Source organism: Phalangium opilio, unplaced genomic scaffold (assembly GCF_054372755.1).
Source record: "Phalangium opilio isolate 3A_F unplaced genomic scaffold, DU_Popi_V2 ptg000048l_1, whole genome shotgun sequence".
NCBI lineage: Eukaryota > Metazoa > Arthropoda > Arachnida > Opiliones > Phalangiidae > Phalangium > Phalangium opilio.
The window spans coordinates 2339332-2365943 of record NW_028324170.1 but is presented as its reverse complement, the minus strand read 5'-3'; the positions used below and the strand labels follow the sequence as shown (position 1 = coordinate 2365943).

General features: G+C 35.3%; 1 protein-coding gene across 2 annotated transcripts; it reads left to right on the top strand.

Annotated features, from left to right (window-relative positions):
* Positions 1–928: 928 nt before the first annotated feature.
* On the top strand, positions 929–18185 carry Dh31 (diuretic hormone class 2). 2 transcript variants are annotated; one of them, XM_089839972.1, is made up of 4 exons: positions 929–1235; positions 10161–10277; positions 16804–16902; positions 17690–18185. In XM_089839972.1, exons 2-4 carry the CDS (start codon positions 10186–10188, stop codon positions 17826–17828), a joined length of 330 nt encoding a protein of 109 aa, XP_089696098.1. In that variant the 5' UTR covers positions 929–1235; positions 10161–10185; the 3' UTR covers positions 17829–18185. The 2 variants fall into 2 exon arrangements, with proteins under 2 accessions (XP_089696098.1, XP_089696097.1); XM_089839971.1 differs by having other exon boundaries at positions 16801–16902.
* The last annotated feature ends 8427 nt before the right edge of the window (positions 18186–26612 follow it).

The following is a 26612-nucleotide window of genomic DNA, read 5'->3' as shown; positions in this document are numbered from 1 at the left end:
AGCCTTTGTTTTGACCATAGAACCTTTTTTGACATTCTTATATAGTTTTAAGAATTATTATACTACACTTTTAAGGACATCAAGTTATGCAAATATTTTTAAAAATTATGATACAGCTGGATGAAAACCTACACACTCTCTTCTTACAGCCTGTCTATTTTTTCTCTCTAGTTGCCTTTGATACAATGATAGAAATAGACACTCTTAATTGGATAAAGGTGTTAATTATTGATGGAGTACTTACTGTATATGTTAATTGCAGAATCTTGTTTGGTAAAACACCAATAGACAAATAAACAAACAAATAAAAAAACAACAACTCGGAGTAGATTTCCTTTTTCAATAAATCCTCGGACTAAATTACCATAATCTAGATTTAAATTTGGAAGCGATATTTCGTCAAAGAATTTTATGGTTCTGACATTGTTTACAAAATTACTGTGGGGGAGCAAATTTTAATTTTTATATAGCGCAACAAGTTAATCTTCACTCTTAGTTGGTTTAATTTTAAGCTGGTAAAATATACAACGTATAAATACCTTCCAAGCTTACGAATTTTTGAAACTCAATTAAAACCATCAGTGAATTTATAATTCGATTCATAATTAAATTAGTAGTTTTCAAATATCAGTCTTAAAAAGGGTAAATATTCCCTAGTTTTCCCTTGTTAGAATAACCCCTTCCAAGGTTGATTTCTTCAGTTTTAAGAAGTATATAAACAAAGTAAAAACGTTGATTTTTAATAAATATATATTCAAATTTGAAGCTTTTTGAAAATAATAAAATTTAACTACCATTTATGAACTTTCATAAAAGACGTATTCGGCAGTTCCCCAGCTATCCTATCAATTTTCTAGAAAGTAGAGAAAGCCCCTTTATGTCAAAACTAGTTGTAGGTGGAGGGGAGATATAATTTCCATGTCCAGATAAATAATGGTCAAATGTTTTATATCAAAAGGGGTGAAGGGTGTTTCAACATCCAATGGGAGTCGAGAAGAGGTTAGAGTTTGAACCAATCAGAAGGGAGAAAGGGATCTACGTCAAGACGGCGGTGAGGTTTAAAAAGAGGCATTTGTAGGCGAGGAAGGTCTCGAATTCCATTTGGATCTAGGCAAGCCAAGAGGCAAACACATCTTCTCTCTTTCAAAGAGGAACTCGCCCGCCAGGAGGACAAGCACGGGACAGACAACTCCGGGACATATCCTTCAACAATTATCCCAAGAAAAGCTACTCAAGTAAGTTATTCTAAAACTTATTCCGCGTCTCCACTTCATTATAATAAAGCTTTCCCAAAGAATTAGATCTAGTAACTATTGGAAATAATCTATTTTCACTTTGAATAGAACATTTTTAGATCAGTTTTAAGTCTCTTTAATTTGAATCTAGGATAACTAGCGTCCATCCTTGGAAAACGCCTATTTTATCATTAGAGAAAGAACATTTTTAGATCAGTTTTGGTCCTTTTCGAGTTTGTTAATTAATGTAACAAAACAGAATAGCTCATTAACGAAACAGGTCTGAGCGTTAAGAGAAAGCTTGTAGACCAAATTTAGACCCTTGTGGCCCGGGTTCGTAGGAAACTTCACGAATTATACTCATCCCTCCCTCTCTATGGCCCTGAAAGAAATATTTATAATTAAACATACGTGACTTAATCTTAATTACTTTCTTAAATCAACAACTAATAGCGTTTATTATTAAAAAATTGTTATTGGAAAACCGGGCAATAATTTAAATTTTGGTTAATAAGTATCAACTGTATATTTGGCGGGAGATTCGAGGAATTCCCATAAGGGGCCCATGGGCACGATCACGAAATTTTCGAAATTTGACTGTGAGAGAGTAAGCGAGGGAGAGAAAGAGTAAGAGAAAATTAAGATTAAAAAGAGAGAGAGAAAAAAATAACATGGCACGTAATTATATTAGAATAATTAAAGGAAATTAAAAATTAAGGCAATTTACTATGGAGGTATTTTTCCATTTTAATTAAAGAGGTAAACGACATTCCATTGGAGATTTTTCGGGTTAGTTATAAACAACAGCGCCCCTGCCGGATATAAATATTAATAATTGTTATATTATACTAAAGAACTAAAATAATCATTAATCTAGCTTAATAAAGTTTTATATTCAAAAGAAATAAAATAACCATGTTAGAACATTCGCAACCCTATTCCTTAATTTCTTTATTCAAATTTAACGGAAATTAACATTTAACCGTATAAAGCATTACTAATTAATCAAAAAGTTAAACGATATAGCCCCTTTTCCTTCTTCCTAATTGACCCCATTTAACCTTTTAATGAAGCGTCAACTCACTTACTCCAAAGGTTGTTCTCTAGTTCACCACTATTTAAACCACTAAGCTTCCGTTAGGTACGTTACCCAACGTTTAACCAAACTGATGCAATGAAAGAATGTTAAGTGAAAGAGAAAATGTGTAGAAAGAAAACGAACACGTTTCCAGCTTTACAAGTATTACCTTCAATTAACTGAACACTATTTCTGCAAACGGGGAAACTAATTTAGTTTCTTTTTTTTTATTTTGGGAAAAAAAGTTGTCCGAAGTACTTGATAATTTCAATTTGCTCGCAAATGACGTCACGGACAACGCCCCCTGCATTAAAATAATGAAATAAAAGGCCAAGAAATATATATATATTTTTTAACGATCCTAACGTGAGATATCTGTAGCAAAAATTAATTTTGAAAGAAACATAAAATAATAGCACCTTTCTAAAGTTTATAATTTTCTTTTCTTGAAGTATATAAAGAAAAGGCACGTGCGACCCAATGTTTATCTATTAAGGAACAATACGTATGAAGTTAGCAAGGGTTTTTTTTTTCTAATCACGAGGCTCCGGGTGATTCCCTGTCCCCCTAAGATCACTTCATACAATCTATCAACTCGAATAAAGTTATTTTAGCCGAACACTTAAAGTTCTTCGTGCTGATATCGTCAAATTTCCCAAGGCACTTTTTGTTCTTTATTACATAATAAGCATTGAAGAACCGAAATTGATTAAATAGAGAAAAAGGACACACCTACAGTTGAGACAAAAAAGGGTTTAATTTAAAACTATATTTTTTATTGTTAACTTTCATGATTAATTTTCTTTTTTCAGAAAATGCTAGAGTAGAATAAATACTATTTTTTAATATAAAAGAAATGGGACCGATTTAATTAACAAGTCAATTAAAATAACAGAATAAAAGGCTTTGCGTTCTGGAAAAGCGTAAGAGCGGTTTAAAAGTGTGTTTTAAAGCCGGATGTATTTTACAAACTATATTGACTTTAAATCATTTATATTTATATTCTTAAAAAGGGAACACCATTTTATAGAGTATGTATTTGAGAATAAACATCTTCTAGACAATTATACAGGCGGGAAATTATCATTGCTTATAAGTCCCGTAGGAAATCTTAACGAAACTAGATAATTCCAAAACACATACCTGATAGGAATAAGTTATAAATCTAATACCCAGTTCCTACCAGTTATTTTAAAATACTACAGAAATTATCAACGAAATCATGGACCTTATAAACCCTATAGGGGACACGAAAACTGCGTAGATGCTACCTAGCTTAGTCAAACTGAGTGAAAAGTGTCACCAGAACATGATGAGGTCTAAAACCTTTAGTTATACCATAAGTTCATAAGATATGTTCCATAAGTTTATCACTGGTTACTGAGAGCTTGTCATGAAGTGACGTAGGTCATAGATTCGAGGTAAAGCGACGCCTGGCGAGGTGCTGTCAAAGGCTTAGTACAGATTAAATAGTAGAACCAGCTCTCAGTAAGCCTGTAGCATTACGAATTGTATAATAAGTATCATACTTATGGAACATATCCTATAAACGTATGGTTCTACGGAGGATATGGGCTACCAAAGATTGATTTTTGGCCCCCTAAAACAATGAAATAGTCAAGCATGTTTAGTAAGACGTATCAGCCTTCAATAAACTTGACCAAGATCACCGAAACTAATTAAGTTCAAAGTTAGAAGTACGCTCGTCGGGCGTAGTAAATAGTGTGGTCCTCCCTAAGCATATGCTAATTCGATAGCAAAAAATACTTATGTACCAGTCCTCTTTAGAATTAAATTCCATGACGAAACTAAACGCGTCATCCATAAATTTCAAATACGTACTACTGAACTTTGTTAGTGACATAGTCCGTTAATCGTTCAGGATGACTCCAGAACTCAGACGACTAAAGCTTCGAGTAAACTACGTGAAAGACAATTAGACACAACGGGCGGGGGGAGGACGAACTCCTCAGAACCAATTACAATTTGAAGGGGGTTTCCAAACTAGATTGTCCTCGGGTCAGCCTTACTTGACACTAAAGTAAAAGGTAGAGAGTTCCAAATCTACATGGGTTAGCGTTTAAACTTTAAACTCTAAGATCGTCTTCAATGAGTCGTGGAAAATGTGATGGCTCGGAAACTGTAGTGTGAAGTTAGAGATTATAAGCGTGAACTGTCATTATATAAGACACTTACGACATTCGCAGCCCAAATATACGAAATTAATTTCAAACAAATTTGATTTTTGGGGGATAAAAATCTTATATAAGTTTCTAAATTAATTAAATTTTAAATGGGGAAGCGGAAAGATAGTTAATTAGAAATTAAGAGCATATTTTGATAATAAAAATATCAAATAAAATGGCAGGCAGCACAGGCACCAGGGATAGATTTAAATTTAGAAGTAGGAATGGAGAAGGGTTAGTATTTTCTTCAGTCCGACCCAGTATAGAGCCCCTCCCTCCAACACGTAACGATAATTTTAAATTATCTTATTGGCTCCCTTAAACTACGTTTTGATGACGTTGCTGACGGGGACGGCGAAAAATACGTATACTTCTTTTTTACCTCTGCCGCTATGACCCGCCGCTTCTTTCATACCGGGGGTCCGAGACTTTGACGCGCGCCCAGATAACTCTGTTCTCCATTCCTACTTCTAAAATTAAATCTATCCCTGCAGGCACTAAGTATTTTCTTTGAAACACATAACTACCAAATCATTCATTACGTATTCCGCTAAAGAACCTCGTTTATAACCTATTAACTCGATTAAAATAAGATCGCGTGCGGATGATGACGTATTAAATACGTCACGGTATTATTTGTACTACATTAACTTGATTTATGACTTGGAGAAAGAGAAATAAACCATTAAAAGAATTATTCTTGAACGAACTTGAACGCGGTGGAATACTTCTTAAATTAAGTCTTGCCTAGGAGTATTACTTCAATTAGGGAACCAAGATAGGAAGTTGGTAAGTAACTTCGAAGGATTTTTCAATATCTTAAAAATCTTTCTTTACTCGAAAAACTCACTATAGAGATTTAAAGGTATCTATAGTCCTTTGAAATTGAATTTTAAATCCCGAACCCCAAGTTTCCAACGTGTACTACAAGCTTTTTTTTCAAGGGGATAGAAGCTGTTTAAAACTAGGTCCATTTCAAGTGGAATTTACACTTCAGATAATACTTAATATTGATATAACAAAGGCTTAGGATGGGAAGGAAAACCGCGATAGCAGAAAAGACAAAAGAAAGGATTCCTTTTTTATATATAAGAGATAGAGAGAAAAATATGCCAAAGGCTTAAAGATCAAGTCTTAGCAAGTGGTTTTGAACTACGAGCGAGGGGATAACTACTACGAATGTGATCCTATCCTCGCTCCACTGCAAGGGATGTTTTTGCACAGGGGTATATATCCCCTCGCTTTCATTGTTACAAAAAATCGCAATGCCACTTGGATAGAAAAGACCTTCTAAACCCCCCCAGAAAGAGATCGGGCTGGATTTATTGCCAAAAGAGTTTTGACCAATGTCGACATAGATATAAGGGTAGAGCCCCCACTAAAGGGAGGGGTGTACCTTGGAGGAGGTAGGTGATATGGGGAAGTAATAATGGTAGGTCATGTGTAGCAATGAAAGTCTCCCAGAGTACCTTGCACACTCCCCTAGGGGATTGTAAAGTGCTGCCTCTGAATCAGCTTGTATTTTTAAGACACACATGGGGACATGCATTGTTGGCGTTTATGTACCGTGAGACCCTACCAAAACACGACAGACCGTGCTGGAATGACTTCGATACCGTTCCATAGATGGGGGTCCAGAGGCTACGTTATAGGCATGGATGGAGATTACCACTCAATTTCATCTCTTTCCTCCAAGGTCGTACCTTGTCAAAAAATCATAATCTAAACCTCCAAAGGATGAAAAACTGCCCCAAGGATAAACTCAAACCCTCCAACCTACCCCCAGGGGTAAAGATACAAACGAAATGTTTATTTTTGCAGGTATTTGAGAAAAGAATTTGTTCGGGTTTAAAATGTAGGGTTTAGACGAGATCTAGTCTGAAATAGTGTCTGTCGAACGACAAGAGGGTTGTGATAATACTGATGGTTACTTTCAGAGGGGGGCTTTTTAAAAAGATGGCGAAGGGTTTAGGCTTGGAGCCTCAGTGATTGCATAGATTACAATGGTTAATGGTTAATTATATTAACTCATTAATGAATTATAATTAAGGAAAAGGAATAAATAAATAAATTGATAAACTAAAAAAAATTCTATTAGATTCATATTTAGGTATATTCCATCCTTTGTTTCATTTACGAAAAGGACTGTTTGCAATTACAACTATTGGGTTTTATCCTAGTGTATTAAGGCGCCGTAACTCTGGCAGTTTTGTAGACTGAAGTGATTAGGTTGTATCGGATAGGAAATACAAAAAAAGAGAGAGAATTCTGGGTAAACACGGAGCTAGAGATGCTCCTAGTATTTAATTAGAAACGAGAAACAATCTAGAAGCTACTAAGCTAACCAATCACGAATGGATACGATCTGTCCTAAGGACAAGGGACACTTTCAAGGAACGCAAAGTAAATTATCACCGACTAAGGGTTCCAGGTGTTACCATCAGAGTTTTTATTAAAAAAAACAAAAAACCCAAGCCAAGTCCTAGCTGACAATATTACTATGTTAAAGTGAAGGTGAAATAAATATTATAGAACATTCCATTAATTCTGTACAAGAAGTAAACACCACAGAAGGGGCGGGGCCACCTTCTTGGGATATGTCCCTCGCACCAAGAATATTATGCACCCTTTCTCAATTAAGGTTTACGAGTTTTCTTTTTAGATTTTGAAGGATTTCACATTCCCTTTAAAGGTCGTTCCTATGTAGAATACCTGAAGACAGAAAGTCGATGTGGGTTTATGGGAGAGGTAGATTATTAGGCGCGAATGAGTCAGCCATCTGGAAATTGGAAGCTGCACGGGAAAACGGGTGCGATATACAATATAGACAGAGTCGAACACTCTCTCCAGACAAGAGACACCCATACTATTGGACACCCATACCAAATTTTTCACGGATTTCTCTCAAGAAGGAGCTGGAGAAAAACATACGGATAATCAAGGTCTCTCTCTTAACATCCCACTTGACTTGGTGTTACCAATCTAAAAGACGAAAGTTAATCAGAAATAAAGTAACGAGAAGTAAATAAATATAACAAAATTAAAGGTTTATGAAAGCCTGAAGTAGTTGGTGTCGAGTATGATGCTTTTGTACTTGTGTACAAGCATAAGTTTATGAGATATGTTCCATAAGTATGCTACACTTACTAATAACTAGTTCTGTAACGACGCGAGAATTTACTACACTCGGTTAGTTTTACAGTCCATATTCTTATTTAGTCTGTACTAAGACTTTGGCACCGCCTTACCAGACGTCGCTTTACCTTGAATCTATGACCTACTTCAATCACTTCATGACAAGCTCCAGTTTGTAACCAGTGACAAACTTATGAAACATATCTTACTAACTTATGGTACAAATATATAATAGTGGTTAAACCATACACAACGTGTTGCTAATAAGTCTGCCATAAATTAAAACGATGTACCAAGGGTTAAACTGAGTGAAAATAAGCGTTGAAGAACACTTTGTTACTAAGATAAGGGCTCCCAAAACATTGATTGGCCCCTAAAACCACGGAATACTCACACATTAGCTCTACTTTCTAGTATTTCTACTTACCTAAACCCCATTAACGACATAAAAAAAAACTAAAATTTAATATAATGACCATCCCGAAGCTATATGAAACGTTAAGCCTAACGAAATATACACGTGCTGTAAGATTACCTGTAAAATGACTTTAGAATCTGATGATATCTCAACGCCAAAGAAAATATATATCTAAGAAAAACAAGCCCTATATGAAAGGATTCTGGTTTTCCCAAACTATAAGAAGTCGCCTTGGGACACGATTTTAGAGATTGGTTTACACTAGACTTCTTAGAACCTTATTAAAATACGAAATGAGATCCTTCAATGATACGCCGACGAAGTTGCAAAATTGAAATCTTAACCCACGTAGAATTTTTATGTCCAGAAACTTAACTTTTTCAAAAAGGAAATTAGGAAAAAAAATATGTATGTATGTATATATGGCCGACGGCAAAAGGGACCCACTAAAAATAAGTCAACAAATTTCAGGTGCCAAAAATAATTTTATCTTTCTTTCTTCAAAGAAATTTCAATTTTATGATTTTATCGGCATAACGATAAACATCTAAATACGTTCAGCTGTTTGAAGTAAATTTAATTGAAATTTGGCGTTGAATTTGACATGGATAATTTATAATTGACTATTGACCTTGTTAAACTAACCTTCACTTAATTAATTAAATTGAAATTTGTGTTACATTAATTTAATTTGGCCATGTTAAACTATTACTTAATTCTGCGAAACATCTTTCTCAAAGATATTTTTTTACAAACAATAAACATATAAATAGATCCAGTTGTTAGTAGTAAATTAAATTGAAATTAGTGTTAAATTTAACTTGGTTAATTTAAGAATGACCCCTAACCTTTACGCAACTCTCAATGACAATTCTTTAGTTTTAAGGATTTATAATAATAGAGAGTTTAAGCTAATCTTTCCCCTGATGTAATTAGGCAGACATTATATACGGAATTAAACTAAATCTCTCTAATTGTTTAAATTAAAAGATCCATAATAATTTTAAGCGACTAGACTTAGACCAAAGGGTTATAATGCATGCGTATGTATTCACAGCTTTAGAAGTTAATTTAAACGTACATTAAATATTCATGGGAACATTTTGACTAAAGCAAATATTTGCCAAGAGCCCCTATTTCGTTTAAAAGCTTTGAAAAGTCTTAATTTAAATGGGACCCTTTTCCAAATTGTAATTAAAAGCTTTGGAATTCAAATACCTTCCCCTCCCAGCGACTCGTTCCGAGACATAAATCTAGAGGTCAAACCATGGTCAACTCTCTCTACCTTTATCTGACCCCTAACTATACAAATTTGACCCCTTTTTAATGCATGGAAAGACGAGGTGAAATTAACGAAGTTACTAAGTTTAATCGAAAAAGATAATTAAATATAGAGCTTTGTCTTCCCTTTAAAGAGAGTCGCTGCTGGGTTTTAACCAGTGAAGGCTGTCGTTTTACGAGTTGCATGATGGAAAATAAAGAACGAGTCGTAATGTTTGCTTTCCAATATTGGTGAGAACCCCTCAATGGGTCAACAACTTACTACCCCTAAAGAACACTAGTAAAATTGTAGCCTTCATTCAGACCGGGGCTTTCCCGCTTCAAAACAAACTGAGTCCCTTCACTAAGACCTTTATAAATAAACGAAGGTCAACTGGGATCATATTTAGAAAAGAGAAGAAAATCCCATTCAAATTATTTTTAAGCCTTGGTTTCTTAATTTTGAATTTTCGCGCGCTTTAAATATTTCTTTGTCACGTGTTTTTTCCACATATATTTAGATCGTAGTTTCACGTTTAATTTGATCCCAAAAAGTACTAAATTGAATCAGAAAAAAAGAAAAATATGAATTTTTTAAAAAATTAAAATATCGTACACCGGTGTATTGCGGGTTAGAGTTTTACAGGCGCTCGTAGGAAATACATTATTAGTTTTACCCCTGGTAGTTGGCACTCGTTCGTAATTTTTGCATGATCTTTGAGGAAGAACTTAGCGACCTCTTTTTGACGCTTGCATTTAATAAATGGTTAGTTTTGTGTGGGAGCGTATCTCGCAACGTTACTAATTAAGCAACGTTCTGGTCTGCGTGTTTCTTTTTTATCTGTCAGGAAATCAAAAGGAAATCAGCGAATCATGGTCTCTAGGGCGATTCTATTCTGGTTGGCTTCCCTCCTGGTCATCGTTGCTCTCGCCAGCGCAGCCTCTTTACAAAATCAACCCAAGAGGTAAGTAACACCCTCGACATACAACTGTCCTAAACCTTTAATTAACTAGACACTGTCTAAAATATGCTCTACAACAGTTTAAACAATCTCTAGTTTACTAAGAACTTTTCTAAACTAAAAATGAAGTCGATATTAGTGTTCAGCACCAAAACTAATAACAATTTATAACCTAACCTAACCAAAATCATCTCGACCAAATTCACACGTTAAACTAGAAATTTATCCAACTGTTTCATCTTCTCTTTAATCTCTACATCCATGGAGTAATAAAACATATGAAAACGAATGAAGAATTAGGGTTAGATGCTCACGAAAATCGGACAGATTTAGGGTTAGGGCTTCAGCGAAACAGTTTTCCAGTAGTAAGTCCAAGAAATCCCATAGAGCTCAATATGTTTGGACAAAAAACAAATATAAATTTATCCATTAGGCTTAAGTACTTATGATCTATTAGTGAAAATTCTTACGGGAATTAAGATTCATTGGACCGAGGCTTACATGGTACGTAAATGTGTGACCAAGGCTTAAGAAATTCCGATAGATTCCCTTCCCATAGCGATTTAGCAACAGGTGCGTTCAAAAAATATAGGATCACCTAGACCCAAAGCAAACGTACCTTCACCCCCGTCCCCCCAAGCGCCATTAGAGGGGCACCAATGGTATAGCTCCACTAAAAGCCTTAAGAGCTTGGACATAAAAAAATCTAGGTGTTTGAGTAAGAAAGTATCACTAGGGTTTTCAGGGTTCAAGTAGTTAGGGTTAACGCTTTGCAAAGCTGACAGTAATGATTGTTCCCCCCAATATGGCCACCGTTTCACCTTCATTCACAAAGTTAACTTGAACTAAATTCTGCGGAAAGGTGGGCCAGATTTGTCGGGTTGTAAGAAAGGTATATGTATTACAGGGGTGTAATGTTTGTTTAGATCCAAGGAGCTATTACTAAAGACGTGGTTGGTTAGGGTATAACCGTTTTCTTTTTGTCTCCAAAAAAAGGTTTCATTGGCTCTTAAGCCTTGGCTTTTATGTATTATCAGTGTTAAAGAAATAGTCACGTTTGAAAAGAGAATTGTTAATGTACCTGAAATTGGATTAGAGTGAGAAAAAAAGGGAGTAGAAAGTTACTTAAAACTTATTTCAAACTTACAAATAACACCCTAACAATAAGTACGACATTGAATGTTAAAAATTAAAGTATAATAATTTAAAAGTGAAAGATTATTTCAGCCCCACCAACTTGTTAAACAAATCAATTTTGTTGCCAATCAAAACTAGATCATTTATAGACCAAATAGTGTCAATAGGTCAAAATTTACCTCAAAGTCCTATTATTGTTTTGGGAAATGAAATGACAACCAGTCATGCTTCCGCTCATTGACCATAGGTTAGTGCCTACAACTCCGTTCCGAACCCGGATCTTCTTATAAAATGAACTAGCTTTCACATATAGTGATAATTTGAGGGTAAGCTGCAGAGCCAATAGGTATAAACACCAACGTGCGGAAGTATTTTGGTTATGACCAAGGAGGCTGTAGACGTATGGGAGAAGCAAGTTTAATTTTTCAGCGATAGTTTGAAAGTAGGATAATACGTGATCAGAGTTCCAAAAAAGGCCCTTTACATATGAATCTACTCATTGAAATAAATTTATTCAAGGCTTTGATTAAAAATAAGGAAATCTCTTAGAGAAACTTGATAGCGCGGATAAAGTTGACGCGTATGGTTAGGCCTTGTTAAATCTCAAAGAAAAGAAAGTAGTACTGATCAAGTTATGTTTGGAATTCAATTATACTGCCTAGGTTTAGCCTGCACGTATTTTCTCTATCTTTTTTCCAAAATAAGAAAAGAAAAGAGTGAATAAATCAGCTGATTAGGGAAATTTAACCCACTCAAGATTATATAATTATTTTTTGAGAATGTATTTAAATACTTAATTTCTAGTGACCTTGATATACTTGAACGTCAATCTTCCTCTTGCTCTTGAACACCCTGTATATTTTTGTACGGAAAAGGAGGTTACCAGCTTGACCATCTCCCATCCCCATAGAGTTTATAAAATCCAACTTAAATTTATGTCATAACGACACGAGACAACTTTTCAAAGGCTGTGAATCTGTAGGATAAGGAAACTGATCGAGGTCAGACACGGTTTATAAGTATACGTTGCTCCGTATGCAAACTGAAAACTGTATGTTATTCTTCCATCTTCATCATCTCCATCACTCTTGTAGAGAGAGAGAGGTCCAAGAGCAAAGGGATGAAAGAGAAAAGGTCTAATTTACTAGTCAATGATGAATAGATGTTCCATCCTTATAATATCCTCCCTTTTTCGATAAGAGCTTACCCAAATGACAACAGGTGTCGCTTCACCGACATTTTTCTCACGAGTTTCCATAGAAATAAATTGTGGAAAAAAAATATATATATTTATATATGAGATTAAGGAATGAATACAAAAATTTTGTTCTTTCAAAAAATATTTCGTTTACTGTCAATAACTTTTTGGGATTATAGCTCATAGGACATACTTGGAGGGAGAGAGAGAGTGAGAGTGAGAGTGAGAGTGAGAGTGAGAGAGTGAGAGTGAGAGAGAGAGAGAGAGAGAGAGGGAGAGAGAGAGAAAACCTTTTGGGGAAATAAATCCCCCTTTTTTGGACAGCTTAATCGACGTTAATATATTGATTTTATCTCTGGCCAAGCTTGAAATTAAGGAAACTGATGTGTTATATTATATGGGAGAAAGGGTTAGAAGGTAAGTAGAAGTTCTAACTGACTTGACTGACTGATAACCAATGCTCAAAACCCAAATTTACCTACATATGAAGGTGAATGATAGTTTTCCAGGGACTTTAGTTAATTTTTTAGTAGTAGCATAAATTCATAAGATATGTTTTATAAGTTTGTCACTGGTTACAAACTGGAGCTTGTCATGAAGTGACGTAGGTCATAGATTCGAGGTAAAGCGACACCTATTGAGGCGCTGTCAAAGGCTTAGTACAGACTAAATAGCACCTTGATGGACTGCGAAATTAACTGAGTGTAGTCAATTCTCGTTCTCGAACTAGCTCGAGCTGTAAGTCTCTAGCATTACGAAGTATAAGTGTTATACTTATGGAATATATCTTATAAACTTATGGTAGTAGGTAAATTAACATGCCAGGCTTTGCTTCCATCGGAGAGCCCGAAAAGTCACAAAAAATGTCCTAAAAGTCAGCAACTTTAAACGCCTTTAGTAACAAAATTTTTAATCTAGGACCAAACAAAACAGAAAATGAAGATGGTTGGCGTCTGACGTACACGTTTTTAGGTCAATTTAAGTCTTCACACGTTTGAAAATAAATTCCCATGGGACGTGTGTACATTTGTAAATGCAATATCATTCGAAACATTTTCCCCCATCTTAATAATTAATGTTTAAACGCGATTAATTATTTATGGTGGTAGGAACGAAATAAACACGTGTCTGATGACGTTTTAATCCCTGTCAAGAAAAAATAAACCAACCCGACACGAGTTTGAAGAAAAAAATGGATCCAATAATAAATTGAGAATTTTGGCAGCTCGCTTAATTAACTCGGCTATAGCTTGGTCTAAGCCAAGAGGGATGCGACAAAAAATGCATTGCTATATAAGCATACTAAATCCAATCCAGACTTGAAGGGGGAGGGGGGAGAAACTCGATGAGGGAGAGACAGAAAGGATATGTTTTCATTAGGCGAGAATATTGGACAGACTACCTACGACACTCTCTCCTAATCTAATTGACCATAAGTAACATATTAATGATAAATAAACGTCATATGCACTAAGCAAATGTTGTATGGTTTTCGTGATAGACCTGTGTTTAGCTTTAAAAACTAGATGATGATCCAGACATTACTAGCTCAAAGGTGTTTATACCTATTGGCTCCGTAGCTTACCGTCCAGTTGTTGTTCTTGCTAGTCTTAATTGTCAACGAAATTATTTATTTAACAAGTTCAACTGGTATAAATCAAGTTTTACAATAAGTTCATAAGGTATGTTCCATAAGTTTGTCACTGGTTACAAACTGGAGCTTGTCATTAAGTGAGGGAGGTAGGTCATAGATTCGAGGTAAAGCGACGCCCTAGGTGAGACGCTGTCAAATTGGGGCTTAGTACAGACTAAATAGTCTGAAGATGGACTGCAAAATTAACCACCGAGTGTAGTCAATTCTCGCTTGTCGTTCTCCCTCGAACTAGCTCGAGCTGCAAGTCTCTAGCATTACGAATCATAGGTAGTGTCATACCACTATAGAATATATCTTATAAACTTATGGTTTTACTCTTAAATTTACACACCTTATCTTTAAACTTCATACCAATTGTTATTACGTTACTTGTAATTTTATATTAAATACAAGTATCACTAAATGGAACCACGAATGATATTTTTGCTATTTAATTAATATATTTTTCCGATATTGTTATGTAACCCCAATTATAAAATACCACAAAACCATAACGTAGAAATTTAGAATTCCCAAAATTTTCTTAAATTATAAAGCACTATTATTATTATCGAAACAACCTTGGAAAGGACTTAAAATCTTATTGAAAAAGGTACTAAAATACATCCCTTATTATATTACAACTATGATTGTAAAAGAAAAATGAATAGGGGATATTTCCCTGGGGAGTGATACACACTAACAAGTAACAAGTAACAAAAGACTGTTTAAAACCGAAGCTTATTTTAGGCCAAAACAACCAGGGGCCCTTGTTGGACTGGACAAAACATGGGGCCTAAACAAAACAAAGGAGGGGGGGGGTTGGAGAAACTCGCGCTCTTTTGGAACCCCTCACGAGCTAGAGCGCGCGCTCTTTTCAAATCTGGTTAATTATTGGCGCGAAAGAGAGATAGAAAGCGGGAAATGAGTTTATGGCGTCATCTGAAAAGAATTCCTAGCACGAGAATACAGTCTCGCGAGCCTTACACAAAGGGGAAGGACAACTAAAATAGAAACGCCTTTATACAAAATACATCAAAAGTTATTAAAAGTGACAGTTATCCGACCCCCCTTGGGTATCTCTTAGAAAACTATCTCGTGTAGTTAGTTAGTTTGTTAGTTGTTGAGGGGGTACGTACTTCCAGAACAATTCGCGTCTTATATTTTATCCCCAGGAGATGAAAACTTAAAACGGACAGACGTCTTATAGGCTGAAAACTAACAAGGGTGACACCTTCCAAAGTAAATATGAATTAAAAGTCAAATAAGTATAATCAAAATCCACGTTAGAGCGAGCACGTTAGTCCGTCGACTTCTTAAAAGGCTTGAAATTTATTTGACAAGCTTGGCATGGACTTTGGGTAAAATTTTAAAAAGAGGACCGGAAGTAAATAATTAATTCTTTGCGATTAGAGTTATATATATGCTAAATTTAAATATAGAGGTCACCTTTAGTTCAACATAATTGTTTATTAGGTTTTTGGGGGTATTGTAGTATCATTGAATCATACCGGGGTTGGGGTTCGCTATACCCATACCCCTTTGGGGGGTTTTAAATTTAACGACCTCACAAACAACCAACTGAAGAGTTGAGGGTTCATTTTGCCCCAAGGAGATATGGCCCCAAAGTGGTACTACTCATCGTCCGTACAATTCCAACAACAAGTTCCATACAGTTTAAATAATAGCGTAGGGTTACCTTAGTTTACTTCTGGTAATGGTAAAGTAGTTCATAGAGAACTTGGAGGGACTTGAATCAAACACAATACTTTCCGTTCTTTTGTCCCCATGGTTAAAGAGAGTTGGTTTTTACGGTTCTTTGATAGAGTTTTTATTTAGTTTCGTGACCCCAACTCGCGTCAGGGGTCCCTAGAGGAACTTAAAAGGGATCCCCTCAGCTAAAAACCTACGAAAAGTAAAGGTCCGATAACCTTTTGACCCCGCGGGCTAAGTACGGATCTCTAACGAGCCCTGGACGAGTTATTTTACAAAGTGGACATACCTATAGTAGTATTATATCCGTTGGGATAAAACCACTAAAGATGAAGGTACGATTTAAAGAAACTACGCCTATTCCATGTATCTTTAACAGCGCTATTTCTAAATCAGTGGATACAGTTTTAATTAAAAATCTGGCCACTCTCGTATTCAAAGACTTTTAGAAAACGAAATGGAATTTCAATTTTCGAAAAATTTAAATACCAACCAACGACGTAAAACATTCTTGGGTTGAAAAATATTTGAAAATCCATCAAAATTATTCAAATGTTCCGAGAAGTTTGGGGTTCTCCCTTTTCTTTCTTTTTTGTTCTAGACTTCAGACAGTAATAACAGTAACCTTAAAAGGGAATTAACGTTTACGGTTTTATTTATGGAAATTGGTCCACCAAAAAGAATTGGGTTCTTGTAAGAAAAAGAAAACAAAAAAAAAAACTGGTTTTTATCCTTAAAAATAATAACCTTATCTAAAAGAAAGTTATTTTAAATCCTCGAAGAAAACTTTCTTCACTGATATTTATTTATTTTTTGTTATTTCTTTCTGTCTTTGTATTTTAAAGCAGGTCAAAAAGGTCATTGGTGGAAATAGACGATCCTCAAGAGGTTGTCAGAGTTTTGGGGAATTTGGCGCAAAGCATTGTGGATTCCGAAACGTACACTCAGTAAGACATACTTAAATTTCTTCCGAGATATTATCAACTAACTTTCGATGGACACTTTTCAAAGAGGGAGGGGAGGGGCGAAGCAAAGATTATTTGATCCAGGTTACCTTTAATATTGCTCCATGGTATCAGATTGCTATCAGTCATAGACCCTTCCATTAATTTCACACTGATAAACCAAACTAGCCTCTTCAAATGTACTCAGTTGACCTTATACAACATTCAGTGTGTGTGTGGGGGGGGGGGGGTAAGAAAACCTTGAGAGAGAGAAACTATGGATGGGCTAGTTACCCTCTGTTAAATTACCCTCCCACTTATGGGTATTTACAACAACAACAAGCTTGAAAATTGTCCAAATCGATTTATCAGTTCATGAGGTTGGGTCCGAGATACGATCGAGGGTTTAAAGACTATTATTCCTTTTACTGATACAAAGAAAGTGTTCATAAGATATGTTCCATAAGTTTGTCACTGGTAACTTAGAAACTGCAGTTTGTCATGAAGTGAATGACGTAGGTGATAGATTCGAGTTAAAGCGACGCATGGTGAGGCGCTGTCAAATTGGGGCTTAGTACAGACTAAATAGGACCTAGATGGACTGCAAAATTAACCACCGAGTGTAGTTAATCAATTCTCGCTTCCGTCGTTCTCGAACTAGCTCGAGCTGTAAGTCTCTAGCATTACGAATTATAGGTAGTATCATTCATAATTATGGTAGGAACATATCTTATAAACTGATACCCTTTTGCTAATGGACATAAGCTTAATTATATTCTATCTTTTTCAGTGAAAAACGAGGTCTCGATTTAGGATTGAGTCGCGGATTTTCCGGGAGTCAAGCGGCGAAACATTTGATGGGTCTAGCAGCGGCTAACTTCGCTGGTGGACCAGGAAGGAAACGAAGGGAAGCTCCCCAGGATGTTTGAAAAACCACCCCCAAACTCTACTACTTCTACTTCTTCCCCACAACAGATCAAAAACATATTTGACAATAGAACGCTGCTGGAATTCCACCTGGGATCAAATATTATCGGGGATGAAAAAAAAATTATTCCAACAAGAATGTAGATTCCTCTTTCAATTTTGCATTATAACTAGTTTCCAAAAAATAGTAATCTATATAAATAAAATATAATACCTTTTTTGTAAATAGATAAAAAAAAAGAAATATATTATTTACGTTGCTATCATAAAAGAAAAATGTGTTGTTATTCTCATAGAATTTAGATTCGATTAAAAAAAAAACATAGAAAAACCCAAAACAAAATTAAAAATATATTAAAGTAACCATAACTAAGTTTCTAAGCTCTTTGTTATTTTGTTTATTTGAATAAAGTGCTTTTGTTTATTCAATGTAGACTTTAAAAATGCTTAAATTAATTCTGTTTGTTGATTGATTGATTGATTGATAAATAAAATTACGTAACGTTTTAAGAAGTAAATTTCCATAATTTTCTTTTTTTTTTCATTAAATATATTACTAGTTAGTTAATAATTTAGCACCTAAGCCAATACGTCATATCAATAATTAAGGCATTTTTAAAAATTCGTTATTTCATAGAAACTCAGGTAGGTATTTAGAAGGATATCAAATCTAAAACCAAAGGCAAATGCAATTAACAGAAGGTGAGGCTGTGTTTGACCTTTGGAAATCTATGAGAATCTAAGAGTTGCTTCGAGAAGGTCATCATACTGGGCACTAATGCTTTGAGTACGCCAACATGATGGGAAGTACTGCTTAAACCTGCCATTCAACCCTGTTATTATATGTGTTTTTGCTAAAACTAAATAAGGCATATTGGAGCAGCAACGATGGGAACTCGGTTAACTTTCAATTGAGATTTGTACAAAGAGATAACAACGTGTGGATCTTTCTAGAAATTAATCCACGTCGCTAAACCTCGACTTAATCTCAAACTTCCTAAAGAAATATCTATAGAGTAAAAGACATCCTCAATAGAAAATAACTTGGGGATTATAAATATGGCTAGAGAGATTAAGCTTAGCTTAGCGTGAAATAGGGAGTTAACGCTTTAAAAACATGTAATGAACTCAAGAACTATACAGGCTCACGCCATCTACTGAAAACAAATAAAGTTTTCAATTTAAATTAAAGGCTAACTAAACCTTAATGCATACATACATATACATCGGCAAATAACCAAGATGGGATGATATAAATATTAATTAAAATCAAAATAAATCTGAAAGTTTAACATTTCCTACTAGATGCATTCCCAAACCGACTAAATCGATACAAAATCAATCCAAATAATTCCATCACCAGATGCCGCAGTGGTATTTCCCGACCAGCCTACAGAAATCATTGATTTTCGAAAATTCATACCATTCTTAGGTTGTAACTAAATATAGAGAGAAATACGACAAAATTCACCCCCCCCCCTCCCCATCAAAAAAAAATGCGTCGCTTCCGACTTGAAATTAACTAATTTTACACGTGTCCGCTTTCAGGCACGAATCTAATTACAACTTACAAAATGGGATCTAATTAAAAAAATAATTAACATAACCGATGGGGAAAAATAAATTAAAAATATTACATTATTTCAATGGAATTAGTGGTAAATTATTAATGAAAAAATATTTACTTGAATAACAAATTTAGGTTTATCTCGTATTTCTTAGGCAGTTTAATCTTTAATTAACATCGCCGTTTTAACTAATTAGAACACGCTTTTAAAAATAATAGAAATAAAGCTTACCCTTGCTAGAATCGAAGTTGACCTTGAGAGATGACGTCGAAAAACTATTAACGCAACAATTCTCGAAGCCATCTGAAAAGTTATCATATTATATCGAATCACATCACGAATGAATTTAAAAATATTTTTGATTGAAACGCCGTAAAAAAATCAAACAATTAGAAATAATTATTTATTTCAATTTATTTTAGCGTATAAAACTATGTTTTAGTTACCTTATTAATGCCACGTCAGCTTAACGAGTGGACTTTGTAAAATATTCAAAAGCGTACCAGCAAATTAAGAAGAAATAATGTTTTTGTCGACCAAATCAGTATAAATTGATTGAGGATTGATACCATTTACACCAGGAGGCCACGCTAATTGGCAGAAAAAGTGCAATACCAAGTAGCCTCGCCTCCTGGTGTAAATGTAGTATCAATCCTCCTAGTCTGAAAACTACGCATACAGTCAGCTTAGGGGGAAAACAGTATTTACTTCCCCCTCCAACAGCACACCTACTTTTAAACAGCGCTTTGAAATTTCGAGTGACCTTGAATACGACCTCATCTTTTTTAGCTCCCCCCCTTGCGCGTGCTTATTAGAATTAATAATGGAGTATTAAACTATAGGCCCAAGGAGTGGCATTTCAAAATAAAAAAAGGATATTTTTGTATTCCAATAAAAGGTCAATGCTACTTGCGATTACGAGAAGGTGAAGATTCGGTTAGGGTTACCACAAGTTTGGTTCAGGTAAGGCTCGGGGCCATGTGCAAAAACCCGTAATATAAGGCGATGGAAAACTTGTTGAATGGTTCAAAGGACCCCCAAAGATCTTTGGGAGTTTCCGTTTTTTTCTTCAATGGATCCCTAAGAAAATGATTTCTTCGCTCCACAGAGCAATTTCTAGAGAATTATCCCGCGCTCAGCCTTTGTTACTTCCGAAAACCCAATTTCAACACTTCCCTTTTTTCAGAGTTGTAAAAAAAGAGAGGGAGAGAGTGAGAGAGTGGGAGAGAGAGTGAGAGAGAGAGAGAGAGGATATAGTTCTTTGTTTTCCTAAGGAATTTCAAAGCCTTAACTTGAATCTTTGACAATGGTCCAATAGCGTTTAAATTTAATTAATAATATCTAGTTAAGAGATGGTATTAATTATAATCAATGGCAGTTAAAAATTACAATAAAGTGTCTTGAATAATTGGGCTCTTGAGACATTGACCCGTGAATAGAACCCGAACGCCCTAGTTAGGCCTACCACCACATTTTCCGTTATTTCCATCTACTATTGATACAATCAGCGCGTCAACGACTATGTTAAGAGTTTGTGACCCCTTTCATGTTGGTAGTAAACATTCGAAGGGAATAGTTAGGCCTACTATTAAATTTTCCAGTTATTTCCATCTACTATTGATACAATAGCGGGTCAACGACTATGTTAAGAGTTCGTGACCTCTTTCGTGTTGGTAGTAAACATAGGTTTAATATAATTAGTGAATTATTTACTTAAAAGACTAATTATTTTCGATTTCAATTATAAAACTCAAACTTGGTCCTATAGCTAAATGCTAATTAGTTTTAAACTGTTTCTTTTCTTTTGGTATATTTCCTCAAACATCGTTAAAATTCCTCATTTGATTAAATTTACACAAAACTATATACTAGGCTATATCAGAACGATCAGAAGCCCATAACCATCCCTGTGTGTGATGGACTCCTGACTATATTCAAATATAAACTTTCTAAAACTAGCCCTACATCGCAATCCTAATTGTCTTCGTTGTGGGTTGTGGCCCGCGCGCGCCTAAGCAATGTTTCCAATTGTCTTTCTCCAGGCCACGAACGCTTCTTGAGACGAAGATAAAGCCAGTCGTACACGGGCGAAGGTTAAACTCGCGTATGTATGACAGACTTTAAGAAGTACAGCGCGTCAATTTTACTATTGTTCTTAATTGAAAAACAACCTTCTTTTCTTTAGGAAGATTACCGTGTTCCATCCAGTAATATATTAATTCGTTTGTGCCAGTTGTTCAAGGTCGTAATGGTGTCTTTTGATCTCCCCGGGTTAAGCACCAAGGCTGCAGGAGTGACCTCGAAATTCCGACTCCTGCGGCGCTAGTACTTAGCGCGGGTAACCAATCAAATACTTTACCCCGTTCGTGCTCTCTTACGCAACATCCTTTTTAATTCACACCCGGTATTGGTCAGTTATAATCTGCAAAAAATGTATTACCAAACTAAACTAAACTAAACTATATTCTACAAAACCCAAGATTGAAATTCAAACTTTTCTTTTGCGTAACACCGTCATCCATAAGTAACTTGATAGCGACGTAACTTGTTAAATGACTTGGTTTGCCAACCAAAATTTGAGGATGGGGTAAAGAGCAATACATAGTTTTAAGGCTAAGAGGATTCATACCATTTACACAAGGAGATCAGGCTACTTGGAGCACAAAAGTGCCGACTATTCTGTTCTCCAAGTAGTCTGGTCTCCTTGATGTGTAAATGGTATTCCTCATATCCTGAAAACTATGTATTAGTTCTAAACAGTAAGGAGCTAGTAATACATTGACTACACTGTTTTAGAATTGCATTACGTCAACATGAAGTATCATACTTATTGCTAATACGTTACTTATGGTACCAAATGTTAACTTTAGCCCATCTCGTCCTTTTCCCCCTTTTCTAGCGTGAATTTCTTAAACCTTAATTCTAAACTAAATCTGAATAATTAATCCAAAAATTTGAACTTCTGTTTTGTTTTAAATAAACATTTAGATTAAAGTGGCTCACCAGAATTGAATCTTTCGAGCTGCCGATGGAATTCCTTAAGTTAATCCCAGAACGGGTGCGTTTATACGTTGGGCGACAATTACAGGGTTGAGGAAAAAAGAAAGAAGAAGGATATGTACTTGTGTCGGCGGCACTCGGGACTGTTGGTGTATGATATGCACCCGCGTCGAATCCAATGATAAAAATGTCGTGCTACGTTAGTTTAACTCGGCATTTAAGAGCCCCGCTATACTTAAATTGGGTTTAATCTAATAAAGTCTATGATTGGTTGAAATTCTTGGTGAGAATTATTTCATTCAAAGTCGTCCTGCTCTAGTCTGACGGGGAAAAATATAAGTAAGTACTTGGGGTCGAGCAGGGTAGAAGTACGCGCGCCTAACACCCCCCTCCGGGTCCTACTGTTACGGCTTAAATAGAAAATTGGCTCAGTTAATAAGGATACGACCCCCTCGTTATGTACAGACTATGGCCCACCACCCACCCACCAACCCTCCCAACCCCCAAAAAAAGAATAGGGGTGACGTCAGAACTGAGAACTCAGACAAATCGGCCCTTCATCGTAACGTGACAAAAGTTATACAAAAAAAGTAAATACATTTATTTTTAACTGGTGTCCAAGTGCGTGATTCGTGAAATGACCGTAGAAAGAAACCATTCACTAATCACGTGGCATATCATTTCAAAAAACACGTGAAATTACCCTAAAAATTCAAAAACAAAGGCTTAAACAGCTTTTCAAATTTAGGCTTATATAAAAGCGCCACTTGTATTAGCTGCAAAGGCCTATCTACAATATCTTAAAAACACTACCAGTGGTAAATGATTACGCTTAATCGATATCTGAGAGTGATTAGTTCCTTTTTTTGGTTCTTGTTTATGTCTTAATATTCAGTAAGATTCCTATTCCCTATTTTATCGAAATCTACTTTAATTGATGAACTTTGCGGGAGTAGAAGTATAGGCCTAGGAGATGATTATATAGTTCTTTACAGGGTAGAGAATAGAACCGTGCTAAGCCTAATACATCCTTTAATAGACGTTACAAGCGAGGCGAGAGAAGAGAGAGACTGTTCCGAGGCTTGAACTCATTGTCGAGGAAGTGTATATAGTTTGTGAGATCATAACATAATAACTGACGATGGGCATTCCATCTCTCTCTCTATCTCTCCCCCATCACCATCTCCTCCTATTGCTATCCTAGGATAATGAGGCGAACTTATTCATTCCCCTATATAGTTTGAAAGAAAAACCGCGTGTCTCAATAGGGCTGTTGCCTAAATCGTTTTTCAAAAAGGCTAAATTCACCAGCACACACAATTACCCGCCATTCAAAATTGTATTTCAACATCGTCTCCTTGTCAAGTTTGGGCGGCCCGAGGATTCAATTATACATTATTTATTTAGAATATTCAAAGACGTCATTTAAAGGATTTTAAATCACGTGACTCATTATAAATTTATCAATTATAATCGTGATTGAATGATTGATTATGTATTAGATGCTAATTAGACACGTTCATTTAATAGCCGTATTTCTGAACTTTTTTAACGATAATAAATACTTGGGGTTCTAATAATCAGGGCAAACAAAAGTTGTATTATTGCATGCACCGCTTTTTGGAGTGTTATAACTCTTGTTCTATAAGAGATACAGTCAAATCCGTTGAGTATGTTATAGCCCTAATTATTCCCTTTAAAATGATGGTAAATACTTAAGGTTGCAACAATCGAGGCTCGAGTAATTTAGTCTATATTCCCACTTTGCGACTTCAGAACTTCGGTAGGCCTAAATACTTTGAGTATGTATGTTATAGCCCTGTCGTCCCTTTCGAAGAGTGCAAAATTCTTGGGGTTACAACAATCAGGGCGTTCAAGAAGATACGTTAACTAGTTAAGAGAAACTATTAAGAAAAATCGTACAAAATTTGTTTTGGAAGTTGGAAGAGAGGCGGTGTCGAATTAATTATAGGTCTAACTAAAGATAGGAAGGAGCATTAGATGTTTTGGTTGCAAGGTTTTAGGATGAAGGAAAAAGTTTCTCAAAAATCCTTTTTCCAGCTCGTCTCTTTAAATTAGTGGGAGTTTCTTGGGGGTATAAGCCCCCGTGACCAACTCCCTCGTTATCTCTCTTACGGGGTTGGGGTTAGGGGCAAGGGGTCGCATTTTAACACATCAACAAGCAACTTTGTAATTACCTTTTTAAGCTCCAGGAAATAACACCGCAAAGGTGTGCGTGTCAATCCAACCTTGGAAAACTAAAACTTCCAAAAACGCTTTTTAAGTTAAAATTTTCTATTTTTAATCTTTTCCTAAACTTTAGTTTAAAATCCCAAAATTTTAGCTTAATCCCAAGGAACATAAAAGTAAAATATCATCTCTAAAAGTATTTTCAAAAAGTTTTCACACCGAATATTTTAAAACATATCAGGTCCTGTACCGGCAAATAACAAAATCATTTCCCACGTCTATATGAAAATGCAATTTCCAGAATAAAATTGCGTTATGTTGCGGGTTCTATTTTATTTAATACAGGGTATAAAGCTTCGCCAGTAACCCGAAGTCGTCCTACAACGTCCTACAACGCGGTATTTATTTATTTTTTTAAAAATAAAAGGTTTTTTTTGGTTTCTGAGAAACAAAATTTTTGAACATCAAAAACAAGCTCAAAACGTATTTGGTAAACCCGATACAAAGATTTCGTTTTGTACTGCATAGACAGAGGTAAATCCACACTTTTCTTTACCAGATACAGAATTATTCGGTCTTACTTGACTCTAAATAAACAGGGATCGTGATAGGCTACTCAAGCTTAATAGCGCTGCCAACTTAAGACGGATATTGTTAAATATCTAACGAGATCAAGATAGCTGCGGATATAAATCCGTTAGACGGAGCCATACACACTCTCTCTCTCTCTCTCTCTCTCTCACACACACTCTCTCTCTCTCACTCTCTCTCTCTCGCACTCTATACGTATAGTGAAATCCTGTTAAATATTGTTTCCAACCAAATCCGTTAAGTAGCTAGCTTTCAGACAATGTCAATTTGACTTGGTAGCGTTATAAAAGGCTAAGCGATATAAGGAAGATGACCTTTATATGGTCAACTCGTATCTCGTGCCATTCAAACTTGGACATCAAAATACTAGAGTAAATTTTGAGATTCTTTACCAATGCATGGACCTTGTATGTCTTCATAGGGATAAGAAAACTACAGTCCGGGTCACTGTTTTCAAGTTAAGATTGGATAGAGTATTTTACGGATGACCCCTTAATTTAATGAAGAAACTGAAAGACCATGCTTTATGATTTATTTAAGGGGTCATTCCTAAAACACTCGAAAACAGTGTCTCTTGTGGCAAAATGGAGATAGAAGTTACATTTTCGACTCAAAATCCATTTTCCAAAGAACATCCATTTTAATTTATGAATACCAGACTTATCAGAAACACCCTGTATAATAACGAAATCTCTATTTAAAGTTAGACGTAAAAACTAATGTGGAATATCAAGGTCACTCAAAAAGTAATTAATTATTTTCAAAATACACTGTTAAAAGGTATAGGAGCGTGGGAAAATTAAGGAACGTATTCCTCCCCTAAGGTCATTCATTGCATATGCTAATTTGGCCACAAAAAATAAAATAAAAAATAATTTACTTCTGGTCCTCTTTAAAATTATAAATTCCTTGACTATAGTTGCTAACGATGTTTGACTATTGTTGACTTACCTGTTTCGTTGTCATTTGCCGCGTTGTTTTGTTAACGAGATTTGATGGTTCTATTGATTGATTTAAATATCGCTTCGTTCCACTCTTGCACGCAATTGCCATGCCATCAAAACATAAGACACGAAGCAAATTTGTAATTTCTAAAATAGTTTGAATTAAGAACTCGATTATAGGCATCTGGTGGTTATTTTTGTTAAAGTTTAGGCGGTGTTAGCCGATTAAGGTTTTTATTAATAAGTAAAGAATCATTTTAAATTAATTATTATTATTATTATTTAGAAAGGAAATTAAGATTGTTGTCTAATTAACGCCGCTGCTTAATTTGTAAATGGTTTTCGTCATAATATTCGCATTATGACGAGCAGACGGAAGCTATATGCCGAGCATTCATTCATAGTGAGAGGGACGAATAATCGTTGAAGACTTTTCCCTAAAATAAACCTATGCTATTTCAATTATAATTTAAGTTTGTTTGAGCGAGTTTGT